General features: G+C 47.1%; 1 protein-coding gene across 7 annotated transcripts in view; it reads left to right on the top strand.

Annotated features, from left to right (window-relative positions):
* SMARCA2 (SWI/SNF related, matrix associated, actin dependent regulator of chromatin, subfamily a, member 2) overlaps window positions 1-21,293 on the top strand; it is a 178,647-nt gene that overhangs the window by 138,349 nt on the left and 19,005 nt on the right. For 6 of the 7 annotated variants that reach the window (XM_032866542.1, XM_032866546.1, XM_032866544.1 and 3 more), the window contains exons 29-32: window positions 2,690-2,743; window positions 12,252-12,357; window positions 12,890-12,991; window positions 15,881-16,013. In XM_032866542.1, coding sequence (XP_032722433.1) covers window positions 2,690-2,743; window positions 12,252-12,357; window positions 12,890-12,991; window positions 15,881-16,013 — 395 coding nt within the window. The remainder of the gene's footprint in view (window positions 1-2,689; window positions 2,744-12,251; window positions 12,358-12,889; window positions 12,992-15,880; window positions 16,014-21,293) is intronic. The other variant, XM_032866549.1, reaches the window with a different exon arrangement.

The raw sequence follows: 21,293 nt of genomic DNA, 5'->3' as shown, positions 1-21,293 counted from the left end.
TCTGCCAACAGTTGGGACTTCAGGTCCAGCATTAAAGACAGACACAGGGAAGCAGTGCAGGAGGCAGGAGATACCTGTCTGGCCGGTCTGATCAGTGGATGAAACCCTGGCCTACGGTGGGGGTGGAGACAAGTCTGGTGGCCACTGGGCTCCTTCCTCTCTGACACTCTTGAGGCTCTGCTGTCCTCCCAGAACAGGGACTGTCCTCTTCTTGCCCTGAATTTTAAGAAGCCTTGGTGACCTGTCCGAGAATGGTGGAAAGCCTTGGCTTGTTCTGAATTTTAGCTGTCCTCACCTGTAGAAAATCATTCCTTCATGCTGGGAGCATTTATGGCATACCTTCCTCGTTTCCAGCCCTGTCCTACAGAATAGGGCCAGAAGATAAAAATAAACAAACAAAAAAACCTCAAAGTACTTACGCACTTGCTCCCCGTACGTGCACTGGAGGACATAGTCTTCCTGCCACATGGTCTTCCTTCCAGTAGGTGGCTGGCCAGGGGAATTCAGGGACGGAGGGGTCACATGAGCTCATTATAGGAGGACACAGTGACGTTCTCTTGTGTTTAGGGTCACTTTTAGGGGGAAAAAAAATACCGTCCTCATAAAGACATTGACCCCGGGAATGGAGAGCCAACATTTCATTACATTCTATTCCATTTTAGCACCTTTCCACGGAAGGACTCGGTAGACCTCCAACCTTAGGACGAACTGTCCTTGCTGATGTCCTGCACGTCCCGAAGTCCCTTGTAGCATTTTCCCCCTACTTGAGGAAGGCCGAGCTGCTGGCTTTGAAGGTCCACATCCCATCAGTCCATTCTCCAGAAGGGGTGGGCTCCTGTTAGAATGTTCCCTTCTTCCAAGGTTTCCTCTCGCGTGCTTGACCTGATGTGTATCACTTACCGTGGGGCTCCCCCGCACTGAGCACCCTCCAGAGGCGCCCACCCAGCGTGCACTGCTCCTACACTGTTCCTCCTGGCCCTCCAAAGTAGATCTCTGGTAACAGAGATGGTTAAAGCCAAATCCACATCCCTCTATTCTTGTTTTAACTCTTTTGTTGTTGTTGGCATTTTGTACCTTTTTTTCCTTCCCCCACCTAAGGTGGTCAGGTCACTGACCTGGGCAGGTCTGTCCCCATGCACTCCTTACCTGAATCGCTCAAAATTCCTCTGCAGGGATCGCTCTTGTTCCAAGCCTTGCATCCTTTGCGATCTCCAGGCCTCATTAGCTTCAGCTCCCAGAACCTTGCTCATCGTTCGAATTATTTCCATCCTGTGCTGCAAACGAAGCTAGTATTTCTGGTGGTCACGTTTCTCTTCCTCTGCTACTGCACGTCCTGTGACCCCGTGGTCTGTTTTCCTCTGTATCCCCGTGGTTAACCTAATCACCCACCCAGTGTCCCAGAGGCACAGCAGAAAAAACGTTCCCAACCCCATGCCTGATTCCTGATAACGCACGCACGCCAAGTGCCCTCCACAGGCACGCCAGCATCTGTCCAGGCCACGCTTCTTCCGGGGGCCGTCCCGTGGCTGGCCTGGCCTGCTGCCCGTGTCCCTTGCCTCCCATCTGCTCCCCATCCTGCCTTTCTGGGATGTGGATCTGAGTCTGTCTCCCAGGTAACACTGCACACCTTCCCTTTGCCTACCGGGTAAGGATGATCTAGTTTCTTAGCACAGGAGAGGTGGTGGTCCACAGCCCACCTCGATGGCCTTCCCACCATTGTTATCCATCATATCCCTTCCCGTTCTCCCTCTTCTTTCAGACGTCCCAGCTCTTTCTCTCTTTTCCCACCTCTCTGCTCTCCCCGGTCTATACTCCCCCCCCCCCCCCATCCCCGTCATGCCTCGAGCCCTAGAGCTGGCAGTGGCTCCGAGAAGGGATTTTTCTAGGCGGCCCCACGTAGGCAGTGTATGCCAGAGGGAGCTGTCCTCACCTGGAGGAAGGTCTGGACGGGAGGGCGGTTTCTGCTTCGGTGTCTCATGCCTGGCAGCTGCTTGGTTGGCCGCCACACAAAGGGACACCCGTGTAGCAGGCCCAGGATGGCTCAGGATGGCTTCCCTAGAGGTCATGGAAGGGCCAGAGGCCTCAGGTGGTGTTTCCTGGTCCTCCGCAGTGGAAGGGACTTACTTGCAAAGACTAGAGGTCTGGGAGGCAGAGCCGGCCGCCTGGGTGGTGTCCCTAGGCTGGCTGCTGTCACACCTTGCGCTCCAGCTCTCTGAGGTAAGTAGTAGGAGCCAGGCTCGGACAGGGACAGGCCACAGCTTCTTCCGGGAGGTCACAGCCCCCTTTGGCTCCTCCCCAGCCAATGCTGCCTGCCTTGCCCTTCTCCGGGAGCAGTGGAGGGAACCCGTGCCCTAACGCTCCCCCGAACATGTGCAGGAGGAAAGGGAACCAACCGGAGTAACAGGCTTTCGCATGTCTAAGAGAAGCAGGACAAGCCTCAGAGACACGAGGAAATCATTGTTTGCCCCCCACCATTTTCCGGAGAACTGTGCATTTTCTCCGAGTGTGGTTCCAGGCATAACCTCCTGTGGTCTTCCCTCAAACCCCCAGAGGAGGTGAGGCAGGAGGGTGAGCGGTCTGAGGCTTGGAAAAGCGAACCGCCTTCCCCCAAGGTCACCCAACAGGAAGAACTGGGCTGGGACTCGAACCCAGATCTTCTGACGCCAGTGTTCTTTCTACTCTACCACAGGTGTAACGTGGAGAAGGTGCCCGGTAATTCTCAGTTGGAAATAGAAGGAAACAGGTCAGGATCTGTCTCGTATGCCCTTGTTTCTGAACACAGGTATCCCTTGGCCCAGCCACAGGCCGACTCCAAAGGAGCTGGAAGCACATTTCACCGCGGGCCCCCCACCCCCTGACCGCCCCCAATGGGGTGGAGGGGGGCGTGGAGGCGCCCGGATCCCCTAAAACACTGGCCGGCCCCGGGGCTTTCCAGGTGTCTCTGCGCACCTCCATTCAGAGTGTCCGCGCCGGTAGAGCCCCTCTTCCTCCCCGCGGGCTGCTGGGGCTCCCCGCTCCCTGAGGGCGCAGCTTCTGCCTCCCACCCGCGGGCCCCCTAACTCGGGGCCCCCTTGGCGTCCGGGTTTCCGGAACAGCGCCTGCGGTGCGTGGTGCCTGGTGCGTGGCTGTCCGCGGGGGTGCGGGGAAGGGCGCATGCCCTGTGCCGGGTTTCTGGAGGCACCCGGGGGGCTTCTGGGCTCCCCTGCCCCTGGTCCTCAGTGTCCTGAGCCAGTCCCTTTGACCTTTGTGTGCTTTTGCTTCTGTGGCTGTAAATGGAAATGCTCTTCTCCTAGAGATTTTGGGAGAAGGAGGTGCTGTTTGGTGGAGTGGGAGAGGGGGATGGGCAGGATTTTCCCAGGGTGGAGCTTCTAGTCCTGCACTGAAGGTTTTTTTTCCTTTCAGTCAGTATGAACTTAAAAAATAGGTATCTGGTTATGATGCTTGACCATCCATATTCCATTTCTGTTGATTGACCCAGTGACATCCTTACAGCATCTTTCTTCCTCACTCGTGGTAGGATCCAGTCTAGGGCCAGGAGGAAGAGGCATGGAAGCTGCTTCTCTAGTGCATTCCAGAGCGAACACCCATCCCCGGTGGTGCATGTAAGGCGATGAAACGTGGGAGTGATTGGTGCCTCCCCATGCCTGTGTGGGGTTGGGACCGGTGTGCAAGACGGTCGATTTGTTGGTAATTCCTGGGGGGTTGAAGAAACAGCACTGAGCCCTGGAAGCCAGACCCTCAAACCCTGGTGTGTGTGCTGGACGTCAAGAATCAGGTTCCGTCTCTGCCACCGGGAGACAGAACTCCGTCTGGATTTGCATTTGGGGATTGAAACAACATATAAGTCAGACTTTATTAGTTTGGCCACTTTAAATAAGGAAGCAACTTGGTTAAACACTCCCCCTCCCCCCTCCATTGCCCCCCCCAAACATGGAAAGGACGCTTTAATGGTCGAAATGGTGTGATGCGGCTAAGCACCCAACCCAGTAGTCAGGGCAGACATAAGCTCCTTTTCCCCTTTGTCCGTCAGAATGGTCATGTGACCATGAAAAGTGGATTAATCCCAACTTTAAAGGGTACCGTAAGCCTCCCGTGTCCTGCCTGGGCTTTCCGTGGAGGTGATAGGGCTGTATGTAGTCGGGACCTAGATAAATACATTTTTACAGAAGACACATTTAGACTGTGATTTTTAGCAGTTCCGGGCCTTGGCATTTCCTCCGGGCTCTGGAATCTTTCTCGTCCCTTACTGTCCCGTGTGCGTCTCTTCTCCATACGCCCAAGTTTATGATGTGTGTTGTTCCGAGCTTGTATTAGGGTAAACAGAATTGAAAGTTCTTTTCACGTGTTCAGAAGCACTGAGCACTTTGTGTGCCAGTCTCTGTGCAAGTACTGAGAACAGGGTAGGAATGAATCCAAGGGAAAGCCTTAAAACATAGCTGGCAAGGGCTAGGAAGGAAGAACACGCACCCCGTATGAGTATGGTGTGTACAGGGAGGGCGTGGAGGGCCAGCGCAGGATCTGTGAAGGCATTGGGTCATCAGGTCTGCTCGTGCACAGAGTGGGGATCCCCAAGTAGACCGCAGGGGTGGGGGACAAGGCAGAGGCCCTTGGTCCCCTGTGCATGGGCCACCATGGTGATAGGGAAAAGCAGGACCCTCTAGAGACCATCTGGATCCCAATAGGACTGGATCCTGCAGGGTCAGGGAAGGGGCCAAAGCGTGGGACAAGGCAGTGGGTGTGAGTACAGAGGTGACTTGTCAGACATGTGACTGACAAGACGCAGAGCAGACTGGATGTGAGAAGGGAACCTACAGAATGCCCTGGGGTCTCTGGTAGGTGGATATTGTGCCACCCACGGGAATGTGGGGGGAGGGACGGGTGGCGTGTGTGGGTCCCACATGGGGAGAGTGTGTGTGCACAGCTCCCCTGCCCGGCATCCTCCCTCCTGGAAAATCCGATTTCTCTCCGTGACTATAAATGGCCCTTGATGTAGTGATTATGTTGCTAGTATTGACTGTCCCTTCAGGACCAGCCAAGAAGCTCGTTCAGATGGAATTATTTTTAGCGATGTTGGCACCAGACATAGTTCTCTCTTCAGATAGGGGAGGGAGGCTAGGAGTGTGGATCTAGGGCCCAAGCCCTTTGGCATATAGTAGCTCTAATTAGATGCGAGAGACGTTGTCATGAACTCGGACACACTTGGAGGTGAACAGCCTTGCTTCCTGCATTAGATACTTGGGGCTCAGCCTCCTCTTACGTAGCTGTAGCCTGGTGAGGTTGTAGCCTCCTGCATTGTCTGAAAGGGTGATCCCTGGACCAGGGTCCTCAAACTTCTGTCCCATAGCTTCTTGGAGACCCCCTGGTGCAGTGAGAGGCTTCAAGAAGTCTGACCAAAAGTCCCCTATTGGGCTTCTTTCCACCTAGTGTATCCCAAACGCCTTCGACCAGCAAAACCCCCTTTCCCAGGGAAACCCATTGAAAATCGATTAAGCTTGTGTTCCTTGGAGCACACTTTGGGAAAGGCCAAACTGGAGCGCAGGAGCTGCATTTTGTCCAGGGAGAATTTGCTCAGGGAAGTGTGGATTTCAGAACTTTGTTTTTATTTATTTATTTTTATTATTATTTTTATTTTTTTATTTGACAGAGAGAGATCACAAGTAGGCAGAGAGGCAGGCAGAGAGAGAGAGTGAGAGGGAAGCAGGCTCCTTGCTGAGCAGAGAGCCCGATGCGGGACTCGATCCCAGGACCCTGAGATCATGACCTGAGCCGAAGGCAGCGGCTTAACCCACTGAGCCACCCAGGCGCCCCAGAACTTTGTTTTTACTTCCTGACAAATACTGCTACTTGTGGCATGTTTAGTCAAAGAGGCGGCTTGGACTCCTGGCCACTTGGCACTCAGTTTACGAGGCTCGTCCGGTTATCCCCACACAAAACAGGTGGGCAGCCCACAGATAAACCTAGCCTGTCTGTCTTGCAAGGCGCAGAAGGCCTCTGGAGGCTTCTAGGGTCCGTCTGGCCCGGAAGGGCAGCGTGTCTGCCTCTCCAAGCTGCAGGCCAGTACCAGCGTCCGTGACCTCTCTCTGAGGGAGGAGCCCCAACAGGAGTAACAAGGCAGAGTTTCTTATGGGCTGATAAAACTGTCTTTAAAGCCATTCTACGAGCGTTGTAATAAAAAACGGATTGCTCTGGAAGACGGCAGTTCCTGGGCATGTATGTTCTTGCATATTCACGGGGAGGGAGTCTACTTCCTCGCGTAGAATCACACGTCCTACACCTTCCTTAGGAATATGCTAGAACAGCCACTTAGAGCAGCCCTCCGGTGCCCCCGGTAGCCCACCCATCTGGCAAAGTGACGTGTGGGACTTGAGGCTCAGGTGGGGAGCATTTGATTTTGCTTGCCTGCGAGAGTTTTGTGCTTTTGAGTTGGGCCAAAGGCTTTGAAGAGTTTTTTACTATTGCAAAGCAGACACACCCAGGGTCAGATCCAAGGATAAAACACTCAGGGGAAGGTGGTCCTTGCGTTTTGGAAGGAAGACATTCTTCGGGCCCTGTCCCACTCTTTCAGAAGACATGACATAAACAGGTGAAGCAGCTGTCTGAGGTCACAGCTGGACAGGTGGGCGGTTAGGATGCGATACTTCTACCTGCTCTTAGGAAATGTCAAGTGAGAAAAAGAGGGGAAGCAACCAGACATCCAGGGTCAGTATTTCTGAGTCAAGTGATAGGTACTACATCTCCAAGCTTCCTCAAAATGCTTGTCTAAGCAATCATATTCTCGGAATCCCACGTCCTGCCGAGCACCTTTGATTTGTAGTAGAAAGTTCAGGGAGAGAAACCTGAAGAAATAAATGGGAACTTTTAACAGTATAGTAGATTCTGAGAGTTGTGATACATGATAAATCGTATGCGATTATTCTCTTCTACTATTCTATTTATTTGGCTTTATTATAGTAGAATTAAAAGGTGCCAGTAGGTGAAATGTGCTATTTATGGTGATATAAATAAAAGGTGGTCATATACCCCTTAGATAGCATTTCCCTGAAAAAAATTAGATGAGGTTTTTGACTTACAGCATGTTGTCAAAGAAGGTAACCCAGGAGAAGTGTGTGAGACCGACTTTACTTACGGATAATGATACGGTTCCAAATTACATTAGCGTGTAAATCTTCATCCTGTTGAGTCCGAGTACGTTGTTGGGAATGTTTATGTATGCTCTGGCGGATCTCCTTGTGGTCCTTAGTTGGTGACTTTTTAAAAACCTAGTTGCAGTTGGGCTACATTTACAATCGGACACCCTGTCTTCTTATATTTATTTGTTTTTACCGAAGGTCCCAACAAGGCTTTCTCCCTTCCTCAAGGCATCCTCTTCAAATGCGTCATTTCAGACCCTCTAGCGTCCTGTTGTCCTTTCCCCAGCAAGCGTCCTGGCTGGTTTGCGTTAGCTATTCTCAATACTGCTGTGAGGAACGTCGTGTGTGTATGTCTCTGTCCTTTGTATGGACATGCTTATGTTACATACGTGTATTACCGGCCTAGAGAAGATCACCAAAACCAGAGGCGTGCAGCTGGGCATCCCTGTAAAGCCTCGCTGCTTTTCTCACTGAGCTGAGTGAGCCTGCTATCGACTGCTGACGCCAGGGCGCTCACCTTGCCTTAACCTGATGTGACCTGATTTTTGTTGCTACTTCGGGCGCATCCTGTATCTGCAGTCCTGACGCGCCCCCCGGGGTGATTTTTACCCACTTCCCACTCCCACGGCCAAAAGCACGTCTGCCCCCACTGTGTTCTGTTCTGCCGTAACCTCCCGTATTCTTCCGAACTCCAAGCTTGTTAGGAATTACCGGTCCGCGCTCAGGAAGACCCAGGTGAGAGTTCTCAGTCGTGAACACGGAGGGCAGGTGCTCCTCACACCTGTTGCCGACCTGGCTTGGGTCTCTGGGGGCTCTCAGGGGAAGTGGGGCGCTACTGTGTTTGCGGTGCATTTCAGGTGCACGGGAATCTGACCCTGAAAAGCAATAACTTACTTTCACCTGCTGCCCTCCAATGTCGACCCAGTTTTTTAAAGTTTTCGTCCAGAAAGATTTTCCTGTGTTTGACTCCTTTAGGATGGTCGTAGCTTTTTTGTTGTTTTGGTGAAATCCTTCCAAGTGGGTATTCTAAATCATGACATTGTTTTTCTTTTTTTATGGTGGCAAGATAGGTTTTGTTAAGTTAATAAGTGTAAACGTGTGGCAATTTCAGTGCTAGCTAAATTCTCTTTTTTCAGGAGTCTCCATTATCCATGCTTGTCAACAGATCAGCCTAGGCAGGTAAAAAGAAAACCATAAGACAGAAAAAAAAAAAAAAAAAAGCCCAGAAACAAAACCCAAAAAACTTCTCAGCTAATACCTTATCTTCTTGGTTTGGGTTCATAGGGAAGGCAGAATCGTGAGCATTTTAAAGGAGTAGGTCTCTTAGCGTGTATTTCCCGTCTTCTGCCATGCCTAAAATGGAATTAGAGGGAAAAATGAGGTTTATGTTGCGTTCATCGTGTACGCAGTCATCATTTTAGAATCCCAGGAGTACAGACATGAAAGTTGCATCCTTTGGTTTGCGGAAGTAAGGGAGAGAAGTGGGTTCCCAAGTGAAGCCGAGCGGAGGAAACCTCATGCGTGTGCGTGTGTACCCACGTGTGCGTGCGTACCCATGTGTACGTGGCACCATCCATGCAGTCCTCAGTGGCGTATTCCAAACCACGTGCCCACAGTAGCACGGGAGCCCTTCTGTCTCATACACCCTGACACTGGGGCCATATGTTCCTGTGCCCATTCACCTCTGTGGGGGGGAAACCCCTGGGCTGCTGGCCCGCCAGCACCTGGAAACTCTCAGAAGGTGCACAGGGTTATTTTAGATTTTAGGTTACACTCCTCCCCTCCTCCCAGGCTGTTCCTATCAGGCCCACGTTTCCTCTTTGGCGATCGATCACTGTATGAAATAGATCTGAAGTCATGGACCATCAGTGGAATCCTTTCTTCCGTGGAGGGGAGTGGGTATCCTTTCTGTCATGGGAAGTGCACTCTTCCAGTGAACAGTTTCTACTTCTAGGCCTTAAATTGTACAAAATGACATAATGGAAAAATACCTGGAGTTGGGGGCGGGGGTAAGCATTTCAACAGAAACAGAACACCTTCTGCAAACCATCGTACAATTAGTCTATTGTTCTGGACTTAAAAAAAAAAAAAAAACTTCCCAGCACTGCAAAAAAAAAAAAAAAAAAAAAAAGGCATTGAAAAGGTATATTGAAAAAAACTTTACTCAGCGTAAGTTTGAAAAATGCCGAGAATTCAAAACTTTCAGGCTATTTCACTTCCTTTTTAATTTTTTTTTTAACCTTTAATGTAGGAAAAAAATAAGTTACTGTAGTGATCTGTCAGCAAGTTGTCCTCCTAACTTGATGCTTGCTCGCTTGCTTTGAGGGAAAGAACATACACAAGTTGGGGGCAGGAGGTGGGGAGGGGGAGAAGCAGACTCCCCATTGAACAGGAGCCCGACCTGGGGCTCGATCCCAGGACCCTGGGGTCATGACATGAACTGAAGGCAGACGCTTAACCAACTGAGCCACTCATACACCCCTACCTCGTGGCATTCTATAGGTCACAGAAAGCTGGTTGTCCTCCTGACATTCCTGCCCAAGCTGGTCATCAGAACCACTACTCCAACAGGGAGGGGACGCTTTTGTCCGCATATAAGATGTTCCCATACTCTTTGGAAAAGAGCAGAAGAAAAAAGAAAAAAAGCATGTACATAGAAGAATTAAGTTGTGGGCAGGGGGGAGGTACCAAGGGTTAGTTTGATAGTAAGAATTTCTTCCCATTTTCATGGAGAATGGCTTCTTGAAGTATGGTTGGAGGCATGAAGACTGGGGATGAGTAACCAAGTGGAGGTTGACCACGGTCTTCACGGCACAGGAGAAAGAGGCTGTCCTGGCGAGAAGAGTCAGGTCCTCAGTACAGACTGGATTTGCAGGGAATGAGCAGAAGAGGGCCTTGAAAGCCAGACTGAGGTGACTGTGTGATGATTGCGCCAACAAACCACAAGAGGTCTTTTTCCAGTAGCTTCCGGGTCTTGTGTTTGCCCTGTAACTCTGTCCTCAGGGAGATGGGAGATAGGAAGTAGGACAGGAATAAGGAGTCAAGTGAACCTTAAGTTTTTAAACAGTATCAAAATTTTGTCTTATTTTCTGAGTCCCAGAACGTTCAGCTCTCTCCTTTATGAGCACAGATAATTCTCAACCTGTCTTGTCACAGGGTCTAGAATTCCCACAACCCGACTAAGGGCAGGGACATCAGACCAAGATTGTTTTGGCCATGTTGTCCCCCCCACCACCACCAACCCCCCAATTCGAAAGTGCTTTGTCACCATTCTTGGTGTAAACGGCTTATATCTCATGTCACCAGTAGTACAGTTGAAACTGAGAGTCTGTCCATCACAGGTGTACAGAGCACAAATGTCCTTGTAATCTGTCAATAGAAAAATGACACCATCTGTTGGCAATGTACAAAATGACAGCGTAAAGATGTCACTGAGGGTCAGGTGTTCAGTCCAAGATTACAAAGGGGTCTGACTTCCTGACTGTGGAGAAGACACGGATAGCAGTAGAAAAACTGATACCTATAAATTGCCTTTCAGAGACTCCTTTTCAAACAGGTAAAACGTTTGTGTATATAAATCTCAGAATGGGACGGAAAGAGACCAACCAGAAATTGTGGGCCTATAGTGAAGGTGACAGTAAATAAACCAGCTCTTGTCACAGTGTCTATGGTATAATGGATGGAGGTACAAACGCATGTGTCAGCCGGGAGAACGGGGGTAGGGGTGGCTGTAGGGTGGGAGGCTCTCCTTAGTTCTTCCCACGATAACCTGAAAATCCAATTCCCTTGTAAATTGCAGTGTTTTTCAGCCCCTCGTGTGTGCCCCCGATTTTCATATTCATGAGGCTCCTATATGTCTTAAAAAAATAAAGCCGAGACCCAGCATAACAGAAAAACTCGCCCATTCCTTTGACAGAGGATTTTCGGTTAATTTATGCAGGCCCCTATGCTCTTCAGCATTTCCCCCACTGGTTGCTAAGCAACCGCTTGAGTTACTGCGCATGCCTTTTTTATGATAACTGTCATTATGAATATTTTTTAATTATACAACGGGGACCATGGATTAAAAGAGCATATTGTCCCTCATTCTTCGCCATGGCTTCTAGCGTGCTTGCACAGCTCTGGACTCAACCTTCTGGAATTTACATGGCAGTGATGTATGTTTATTTATTTGGTAGGTCTGCCTTCACAAAGGAAGTAGAGACTGCCTCGTAAAGGAAGCGAGATTTTTGTGAAAAATAACTCCAGCCTGCCTCACAAGCTGCCTCATTGATCTGGAGAGGCCGAGTCAAATGTTAGACTCTTGAACCGAAATTATGAGTATCTTTGTTCCTGTAACCGTGCCTGCTTCCAGTGCTATAAGTGATGTTAAAAGCTCACGGTGCATTAGAGACTGGTTTTCAAAGTTATAAATTGTGAAACATTTGTTGCTATTAAATTTGCTTTCAAATAAAGCGACCATGGACCATCCCAGACATGCGAGGCGTCCACGCTTGCTACAGAGGTCAGGTTTTTCCTGCCCAAGGGGCTCCGTGCACACATGAGTGCAGTTAGGCGATCAGAAGGGGTTCCTCTGGCAAATACTAATAAAGGTATGCGTGGTTCACAGTGTGTAAAATACTCTGAAAGGAATAAGACAGAAAAGAAAGACACACAAAGGCTTTTCATCTGAGTTTCCGGAGTATATTCTAACATACTATGCTCTAAGTAGACAGAGAGTTTAAGACAAAGGAGTATGGAAATAAAGCCATTATGGACTTTTTTTTTTTTTTAACCAATTCAATTATATTCGTTTAAAAATGGAATTGTTGGTTGAATAGGACATTTTGAAGATTTCTATCAAAAAGCAGAGCTGTGTTCACTCTGAAGGAGGAACTCACAGTGGACCTGCCATGTCCTGTGTGTGACAGAAGTGGGGATCTAATGGCATCTTAATGTGATTCTGGAGTGAGCTCAAGGAGCACGCATCTCCAGTACGGTCGTGGGATTTTTCTTGATTTAAAGGGCCCCCACGTCCACAGGCACGGGGTGCTGTTTGCTTTTTGGGCATTTTCTGAATCAAACTCTTTCCTCGGTCGCATATGATCGGATCTGTGTCTGTTTGTCTCTCCCACCCTACAGTTCAGGGCGGCAGCTCAGTGAAGTCTTCATTCAGTTACCTTCAAGGAAAGAATTGCCAGAATATTATGAATTAATTAGGAAGCCGGTGGATTTCAAAAAAATAAAGGTAGATATTTTGTTTACACACTTTATAAAAAAGAAGGGTGAAGCCCTTGAAATGCCAACATTGAGAACTGGGCAGTGGTGTCCTTATCTGAGCACCATGGACAGTCCCCCCGTAAACCCCCAAACCGCCCCCCCCCCAATCTAGGGCTTGTCACCAAAATGGCGGAGAGATCCTTGGGCCTTCCCGTGTATTTTGTTGAATTGCGTGGAGAGCTCCTGCTATATTATGTTGCATTTTATTTAAGACGTTTCAGACTCCTCCCCCACCCTTTTGCTGTTTTTGTGTCCCATCCTGTGCTGCTCCTTCCCCCTTACAAGAAGGGACCCCTGTGGGAGGGGGTCTCTCTGACTGGTCTCTCTGACTGGCGCCCCCTGGAGTTGTTCACTCCCACATTCCCAGCAGGGCTGTCTGCTGTGAAGACAAAGGGAAAATCAAATCGGGCTTTTTCTTGGACGAAGCAATGATTGTTTGCTCTTTTTTTTTTTTTCCCCCTTCCTCTTTTTTCCTCTCTTTTATCTGGAATTTGCTTTAGGAAAGAATTCGTAATCACAAGTACCGGAGCCTGGGTGACCTGGAGAAAGATGTCATGCTTCTCTGCCACAACGCTCAGACCTTCAACTTGGAAGGATCCCAGGTATGTCTTCAGTTTTCTGAAAAATGTGGAACCTTACCTGTGCTCCTGTGCTTTTAAGTGATAGATTTCATTTTTCTGCTGTTTGAATCATTGCTGCTCCCCCTGGGTGGAATCAAAAATGAGAAGTAAAAACATACATCCTAAGCTAGTATGAAAGTAAATTGAGGCTTTGGCACTTTGAGATTAAGGCCAGCCTCTTTGTACCATAGATGTGCTAGTTCCTACTTGTGCTTCCCTTCAAGGCTTGGCTTCTAATTAGAGGAGGAATTCCAGGAAATCACTTAGTGCAATGCTTAAAGGCTAGAGGTACAGTTTCTGCTTTTGTCAAGACTGTGTATTTGATTATATTCACCTTCATTTTTCTGACCGCAACCTTGCATCAGGGAGTGAAACTACTGTGATTTAGGAGGAAAAAAAGAAGTGAAACTACTGTGATGTAAGGGGGAAAAAAAAAACCTAGAGAAAAAAGAACCACTGTCTCTAATTGCTTACAGAAAATGCTTATCAAGCCGACTGCATCAAGAACTCCCCTTGTCTGCTGTGTATGAGCAAGTGACACTCAAGTCAATGAGAATAACTAGGGGAGGAGACTGTCACTTTAATGACACCTCAGTTCTGCTTTCCTTGTGTAGGTGCCCCTTTTTTTCTGCCTGTATTTCCAGCCCAATGCCCTTGTATCATGGGGAAGGAAGGAGAGGTCCGTGTGTCTGCTGCCCGGTGTCCGTGTCAAGCCAGCAATAAGTTCCTTAGGCTTCTCTCTGGATCTTGCCTTTTCTGCCCTCATGGCCATTCCAGTCGTGAAACTGGAAAACATGAGAATCCTTGCATGGACCTTTTCTGAAAAGATGGTACATTTCCGGGTTCACGGTGGTGTCCTCTACCCTACTGTGGCAGCATGGTGCTAGGCCTCCAGGCCCCATCCCATACCACAGCCTCCCTGTCTGCCCACACCCTGTCTCACACATGAAGTAGAGTCACAAGTGGCTTCTTGACTGGCTTCCTTCTCCATCTTGGGGACTAGTTGCTCTCTCTCTCTCTCTTTCACATCCTTCTTTGTCCTCCCGTCTACTACCCAGCGTGCACTATCAGGGTCTAGAATGAATTTCATCTCCATAGGCTGGTTTCCAAAGTCATACCCTACTCTTGTGCCGTAGCCTCCTTTTCCTGCTGCTTTTCCCCCTGAACAGTTTGTGGTCTAATCACATTGGGCCCGTGACCACTTGCTTCCCTGGATATACGTCCTGGTGCAAGCAAGAGGACAGAGAGAACCCACGTACTTCTTATGTGGCCACCAGACAGCAACATCTTGCCCAACACAATCCACGGTCATGGCCAGAAATTGACCTTGGCACAATGCCAGATGCATACACTTGGTCTCCTTCCCTAGAAAGCCCCCTCCTTTCTCAGCCCTGATGGAATCCTCCTCACATGTTCCTCTCCAGCTGAATTCTCATTTCTGGCAGATTCTGCCCCCACGGCCCCATCCCAGGACCCCTCCCTACCCTCTGTTCCCTTCGCACTCTGTACTGTGGTGCTCACTCCAGGGTGTCCCGTCACCTTCGTGAGCTTGTGGCTCCTCTTTACAATAAAGGACTCTGTTCTACAGCCAGGGCCATTGTTGTCCATGGTTCTTTATTTGTTGAAACACCTAAAATGTCCTTTTCACCATTTTTAAGGGTACAGTTCAGTATTATATTCTCTTTATTGCCCAACAGATTTCCAGAAAGCTTTCATCTGATAAAGCTGAAACTCTCTACCTGTGAAACACCTCCCCATTGCCCCCTTCCGTCCCCCCCCGGCTCCCTGCTCTGGTCCCTGGGAACCTGTGAATCTGACTACCTCAGATACCTCACAGAAGCGAAGACTGTATTTGTCATCTTGTGACTGGCTTCTGTTACTCAGCATCCCATCCTCAAGGTTCAACCTTGTGGTATCAGGTGGAAGGATTTCTCCTTTTTTAAGGCTGAAGAATTCATTTTCCGTATACACTGCATTTTGTTCCTGCATCTAGTGGACCCTGGGTTTGCTTGCACTCCTGGCCCTTCAGAGACAGAGGTGTGCAAATCTCCCTTCGCAGCCTTGCGCTCAGCTCTTTTGGGTGTATACCCAGAGGCGGGATGGTAGGATCACATGGCACTTCTGTTTTTAATTTTTTGAGAGAAGGGAGCATTTTGGAGCTTCAGATCTTGGCAACTCTGCAGGGCTGTGCTCAGGTGTGTGCAGACACTAAAAGGGAAGTACTGACTGGAGTAGTAATAGCCCGTGCTGATAAACGGATGATAAAGATGAGCCTCCATTTTGTTAGGGCTTTTGCTTGTTTAAGGAGGTCACTTTACCACAGTTTTGGATAGAACAACTCAAATAAGAAATGCAGTGTTTTGTTTTGTTTTTTTTTAAGATTTTATTCATTTATTTGATAGAGATCACAAGCAGGCAGAGAGGCAGACAGAGAGAGAGAGGGTAGCAGGCTCCCCACCGAGCAGAGACCCCAACTCGGGGTTTGATCCCAGGACCCCGGGATCATGACCCGAGCCGAAGGCAGAGGCTTTAACCCACTGAGCCACCCAGGTGCCCAAGAAATGCAGTTTTTAAAACACTCTTTTTGTTATCAAAAATGAGAGGCTATCTTACAGAAGCCTACCCTTTCCTAAATATTTATACCCATGCACATGGGCGCACACACACGCACACACATTATTTCAACCATAAATGGGCTTTTTTCCCAGAAGAATCCGTGTGTCAGTGTTTGCGTTCAGTGTTTCCCTGTTGGGCTTCCTGCAGGCATGAAAACTGCCACCGTTTCTAATAGACTCACCCATCACAAAGCAGTCAGGAGGATCTTGGGTCCTCAGCTTGTGGTTTGTAACCAGTACCACTATGACCCTCTAGATCTACGAAGACTCGATCGTCTTACAGTCCGTGTTTAAGAGCGCTCGGCAGAAAATCGCCAAAGAGGAAGAGAGTGAGGACGACAGCAATGAAGAGGAGGAGGAGGAGGAGGAGGAGGAGTCCGAGTCGGAGGGTAAGCCCAGGCCTTCGCTTCCTCTGCTTCTCTGCCCTTTGCCACCTACCTTGCCGGTTCCCTAGGGGCTAACAAAGATTCTCCAGCCCCGCAGATCTGGATTCCATTCCTTGGTCTCCTGTGTCCTTGCTGGGCAACCTCAGGCCAGGTAGGTAACCCTGCTCAAGGTTACTTTCCTTCTCTATAAAAGCTAGGTATTAACCCCTCTCCCCCCGGGCGCGAAGGGAGCTTAGCATTGGGCTGGCGTCCTAGCAAAGGCTCAGTGAATGTTGTCTTTGAGAAGTCAGCGAGAAATACATTTTCTACGCACACTGCTCTTCATGCCTATCTGTTGTGTACCATGGTGATCTTCTCCCCTGGAGGGACTGATGGAGTGTCGATCCGTGGGTGCCACCCCCAGAGTTTCTGATTTTGTAACCTGTGTCGGGGCTTGTGAGCATTTCTGACCTGCTCCCTGAGGCTGCTGGGCCCAAGACCAAGCCCACTGGGAGAATCTGTGTCTCAGAAAATAATTGTCAAAATGGGTTGGAAACATTGTCCTTCTTACCCATCATGGATCAAACATGGATCCTGTCGTTATTTAAGTTTTGGTATTCATCGTGGATTTTGGGGGGGGCATTAACTTTGAGTTTTTCTAATACTTCATCAGGATATTTACCGGGATTGCTGAATTTTGGTGTGTTCAGAAGTTAATTAAGTTTTTTATTTTAATGGCAGAATAGTTACCATCCAGTGTTACGTTAGCTTCAGGTGTACAATAGAGTCATTCAGTGATTCTGTACATCTCTCAGTGCTTTTCAGATGAACACTGTCCTTCATCCCCATCACCTACGTCCCCCATCCCTCCCTCCTCCCCTCTGGTAACCCTCAGTTGGTTCTCTCTAGTTAAGGGTCTGTTTCTTGCTTTGTTTCTTTCTCCTTAGCTCATTTTTTTGGTGCCTTAAGATCTACCTATGAGAGGGATCATATGGTATTCATCTTTCTCTGACTTATTTTTATTTTACTAACATAAAATCTATTATTAGCCCCAGGGGTACAGGTCTGTGAATCATCAGTCTTACACAATTCACAGCACTCACCATAGCACATACCCTCCCCAATGTCTGTCACCCAGACCTCCTATCCCTCCCTCCCCCACCCCCCAGCAACCTTTGCTTTGTTTTCTGAAATTAAGAGTGTTTAATGGTTTGTCTCCCTCCCAATCCCATCTTGTTAAATTTTTTTCCCTCCCAAACCCCTGACGGCCCCCTGCCCTGCCTCTCAAATTTCTCATATCAGAGAGATCATGTGATAATTGTCTTCCTCTGATTGACTTATTTCACTCAGCTTAATACCCTCTAGTCCCATCCAAGTTGTTGCAAATAACAGGATTTGGGGCTTTTTTCATGGCTGCATAGTATTCCATTATGTATATATACACACCACATCCTCTTTATCCATTCGTCTGTTGATGGACATTTAGGTTCTTGCCATAGTTTGGCTATTGTGGTTTGTAGACATTGCTGCTATAAGCAATTAGGTGCACGTGCCTCTTCAGATCACTGTGTTTGTATCTTTAGGGTAAATACCCAGTAGTGCAACTGCTGGGTTGTAGGGTAGTTCTATTTTCAACTTATTGAGGAGCCTCCATACTGTTTTCCAGAGTGGTTGCACCAGCCTGCATTCCCACCAACAGTGTAGGAGGGTCCTCCTTTTTCTGCATCCTCGCCAGCATCTGTCATTTCCTGACTTGTTAATTTTAGCCATTCTGACTGGTGTGAGGTGGTATCTCACTGTGGTTTTGATTTGTATTTTCCTGATGCCGAGTGATGTGGAGCACTTTTTCATGTGTCTGTTGGCCATCTGGATGTCTTCTTTGCAGAAATGTCTGTTCATGTCTTCTGCCCATTTCTTGATTGGATTCTTTGTTCTTTGGGTGTTGAGTTTGATAAGTTCTTTCTAGATTTTGGATACTAGCCCTTTACCTGATAGGTCATTTGCAAATATCTTCTCCCATTCTGCCAATTGTCTTTTGATTTTGTTGACGGTTTCTTTTGCTGTGCAAAAAAAGCTTTTGATCTTGATGAAGTCCCAGTAGTTCCTTTTTTCCCTTGCTTCCCTTGCCTTTGGCGATGTTTCTAAGAAGTTGCTGCGGCTGAGGTGGAAGAGGTTGCTGCCTGTGTTCTCCTCAGGGATTTTGATGGATTTCTTGCTCACATTGAGGTCTTTCATCCATTTTGAGTCTGTTTTTGTGTGTGGTGTCAGGAAATGGTCCAGTTTCATTCTTCTGCATGTGGCTCTCCAATTTTTCCGACACCATTTGTTGAAGAGGCTTTTTTCCACTGGCCGTTCTTTCCTGCTTTGTCCAAGATTAGTTGACCTTAGAGTTGAGGGTCCATTTCTGGGCTCTCTATTCTGTTCCATTGATCTATGTGTCTGTTTTTGTGCCAGTACCATACTGTTTTGATGATGACAGCTTTGTAGTAGAGCTTGAAGTCCGGAATTGTGATGCCGCCTGCTTTGGTTTTCTTCTTCAACATTCCTCTGGTTATTCAGGATCTTTTCTGGTTCCATATAAATTTTAGGATTATGTCTTCCATTTCTTTGAAAAAAGTTGGTGGTATTTTGATAGGGATTACATTAACTGTGTAGATTGCTTAGGTAGCATAGACATTTTCACCATAGTTGTTCTTCCAATCCATGAGCACAGAACATTTTTCCATTTCTTTGTGTCTTCCTCAGTTTCTTTCATGAGTACTTTATAGTTTTCTAAGTACAGAGTCTTTGCCTCTTTGGTTAGGTTTATTCCTAGGTATCTCATGGTTTTGGGTGCAATTGTGAATGGGATCAACTCCTTAATCTCTCTCTCTTCTGTCTTGCTTGCTGTTGGAGTATAGAAATGCAATTGATTTCTGTGCATTGATTTTATATCCTGACACTTTACTGAATTCCTGTATGAGTTCTAGCAGTTTGGGGGTAGAGTCTTTTGGGTTTTCCACATAAAGAATCATATCATCTACAAAGAGTAAAAGTTTGACTTCTTTGCCGATTCGGATGCTTTTTACTTATTTTCATTGTCTGATTGCTGAGGCTAGGACTTCTAGTACTATGTTGAATAGCAGTGGTGATAGTGGACATCCCTGCCATGTTCCTATCCTTAGGGGAATAGTTTTCAAGTGTTTATCAATCTTACTAATTCTTTCAGAGAACCATCTCCTAGTTTCATTGATTTGTTCTACTGTTCTTTTGGTTTCTATTTCATTGATTTCTGCTCTGATCTTTATTATTTCTTGTCTTCTGCTGGGTTTCGGTTTTCTTTGCTGTTTTTTCTCCAGCTCCTTTAGGTGTAGGGTTAGTTTGTGCATTTGAGACCTTTCTTGTTTCTTGAGAAAGGCCTGTATTGCTGTGTACTTCCTCTCAGGACCTCCTTCACTCTGTCCCACAGATTTTGAACAGTTGCGTTTTCATTTTTATTTGTTTCCATGAATTTTTTTTAAATTCTTCTCTAATTTCCTGATTGACCCATTCATTCCTTAGTAGGATGCTCTTTAGCTCCCAAGTATTTGAGTTCTTTCCAACTTTCCTCTTCTGGTTGAGTTCTACTTTCAAAGCATTGTGGTCTGAAAATAGGCAGAGAATGATCCAATATTTTGGTTCTGGTTGAGACCTGATTTGTGACCCAGGATGTGATCTGTTCTGGAGAATGTTCCATGTGCACTAAAGAAGAATGTGTATTCTGTTGCTTTGGGATGGAATGTTCTAAATATATCTTGTGATGTCCATCTGGTCCAGTGTGTAATTTAAAGCCTTTATTTCCTTGTTGATCTTTTGCTTGGATGATCTGTCCATTTCAGTGAGGGGGGTGTTAAAGTCTCCTACTACTACTGTATTATTGTTGATGTGTTTCTTTGATTTTGTTATTAATTGGTTTATATAATTGGCTGCTCCCATGTTCAGGGCATAGATATTTAAAATTGTTAGATCTTCTTGTTTGACAGACCCTTTGATTATAATATAGTGTCCTTCCTTATCTCTTATTATAGTCTTTGGCTTAAAGTCTAATTTATCTGATATAAGGATTGCCACTCCAGCTTTCTTTAGATATCCATTAGCATGGTAAATTTTTTCCCACCCCTCACTTTAAATCTAGTGGTGTCTTTGGGTCTAAAATGAGTTTCTTGCTGACAGCATATTGATGGATTTTGTTGTTGTTTTTTTTTAATCCATTCTGATACCCTGTGTCTTTTTATTGGGGCATTTAGCCCATTTACATTCAGGGTAACTACTGAAAGATAGGAGTTTAGTGCCATCATATTGCCTGTAAGGTGACTGTTACTGTATATTGTCTCTGTTCCTTTCTGGTCTGTTTCTTTTAGGCTCTCTCTTTGCTTGGAGGACCCCTTACAATATTTCCTGTAGAGCTGGTTTGGTGTTTGAAAATTCTTTGTTTTTGTTTGTCCTGGAAGCTTTACATCTCTCCTATTTTCAATGACCGCCTAGCTGGATATAGTATTCGGCTGCGTATTTTTCTCATTTACTGCTCTGATTGTATCATGCCAGTCCTTTCTGGCCTGCCAGGTCTCTGTGGATAGGTCTGCTGCCAATCTAGAATTTCTACCATTTTATGTTACAGATGTCTTGTCCCAAGCTGCTTTTAGGATTTTCTCCTTATCAGTTGAGACTTGTAAGTTTTACTCCTAGACGATGGGGTGTGGACCTATTTTTATTGATTTTGGGGGGGGGTTCTTCGTGCTTCCTGGACTTTGTTGCTTGTTCCCTTTGCCAAATTAGGGAAATTCTCTGTTATAATTTGCTCCAATATACCTTCTGCCCCTCCCTCTCTCTTCGTCTTCTGGGATCCCAATTAGTCTTACATTGTTTCATCTTATGGTATCACTTATCTCTTGAATTCTCCCCTCGTGGTCCAGTAGTTGTTTATCTTTTCTCCGCTTCTTTATTCTCCATCATTCGATCTTCTAAATCACTAATTCTCTCTTCTGCCTCATTTATCCTAGCAGTATGCGCCTCCATTTTCTATTGCATCTCATCAATAGCTGAAATAGATTTCAGCTTGGTTAGATTTTAGTTCTTTTATTTCTCTGGAAAGGGATTCTCTAGTATCTTCCATGCTTTTTTCAAGCCCAGCTAGCACCTTTGTAATTGTCATTCTGAACTCTAATTTTGACATATTACTAATGTCCATATTGATTAGGTCCCTAACCTTCAGTACTGCCTCTTATTCTCTTTTTGAGGTGAGTTTTTCCACCTTGTCATTTTATCCAGATAAGAATAGATGAATGA

Source organism: Lontra canadensis, unplaced genomic scaffold (assembly GCF_010015895.1).
Source record: "Lontra canadensis isolate GAN:19392208 unplaced genomic scaffold, GSC_riverotter_1.0 scaffold31, whole genome shotgun sequence".
Lineage (NCBI taxonomy): Eukaryota > Metazoa > Chordata > Mammalia > Carnivora > Mustelidae > Lontra > Lontra canadensis.
The sequence above is the reverse complement of the archived record's forward strand: the minus strand, read 5'-3'. Positions and strand labels throughout refer to the sequence as shown.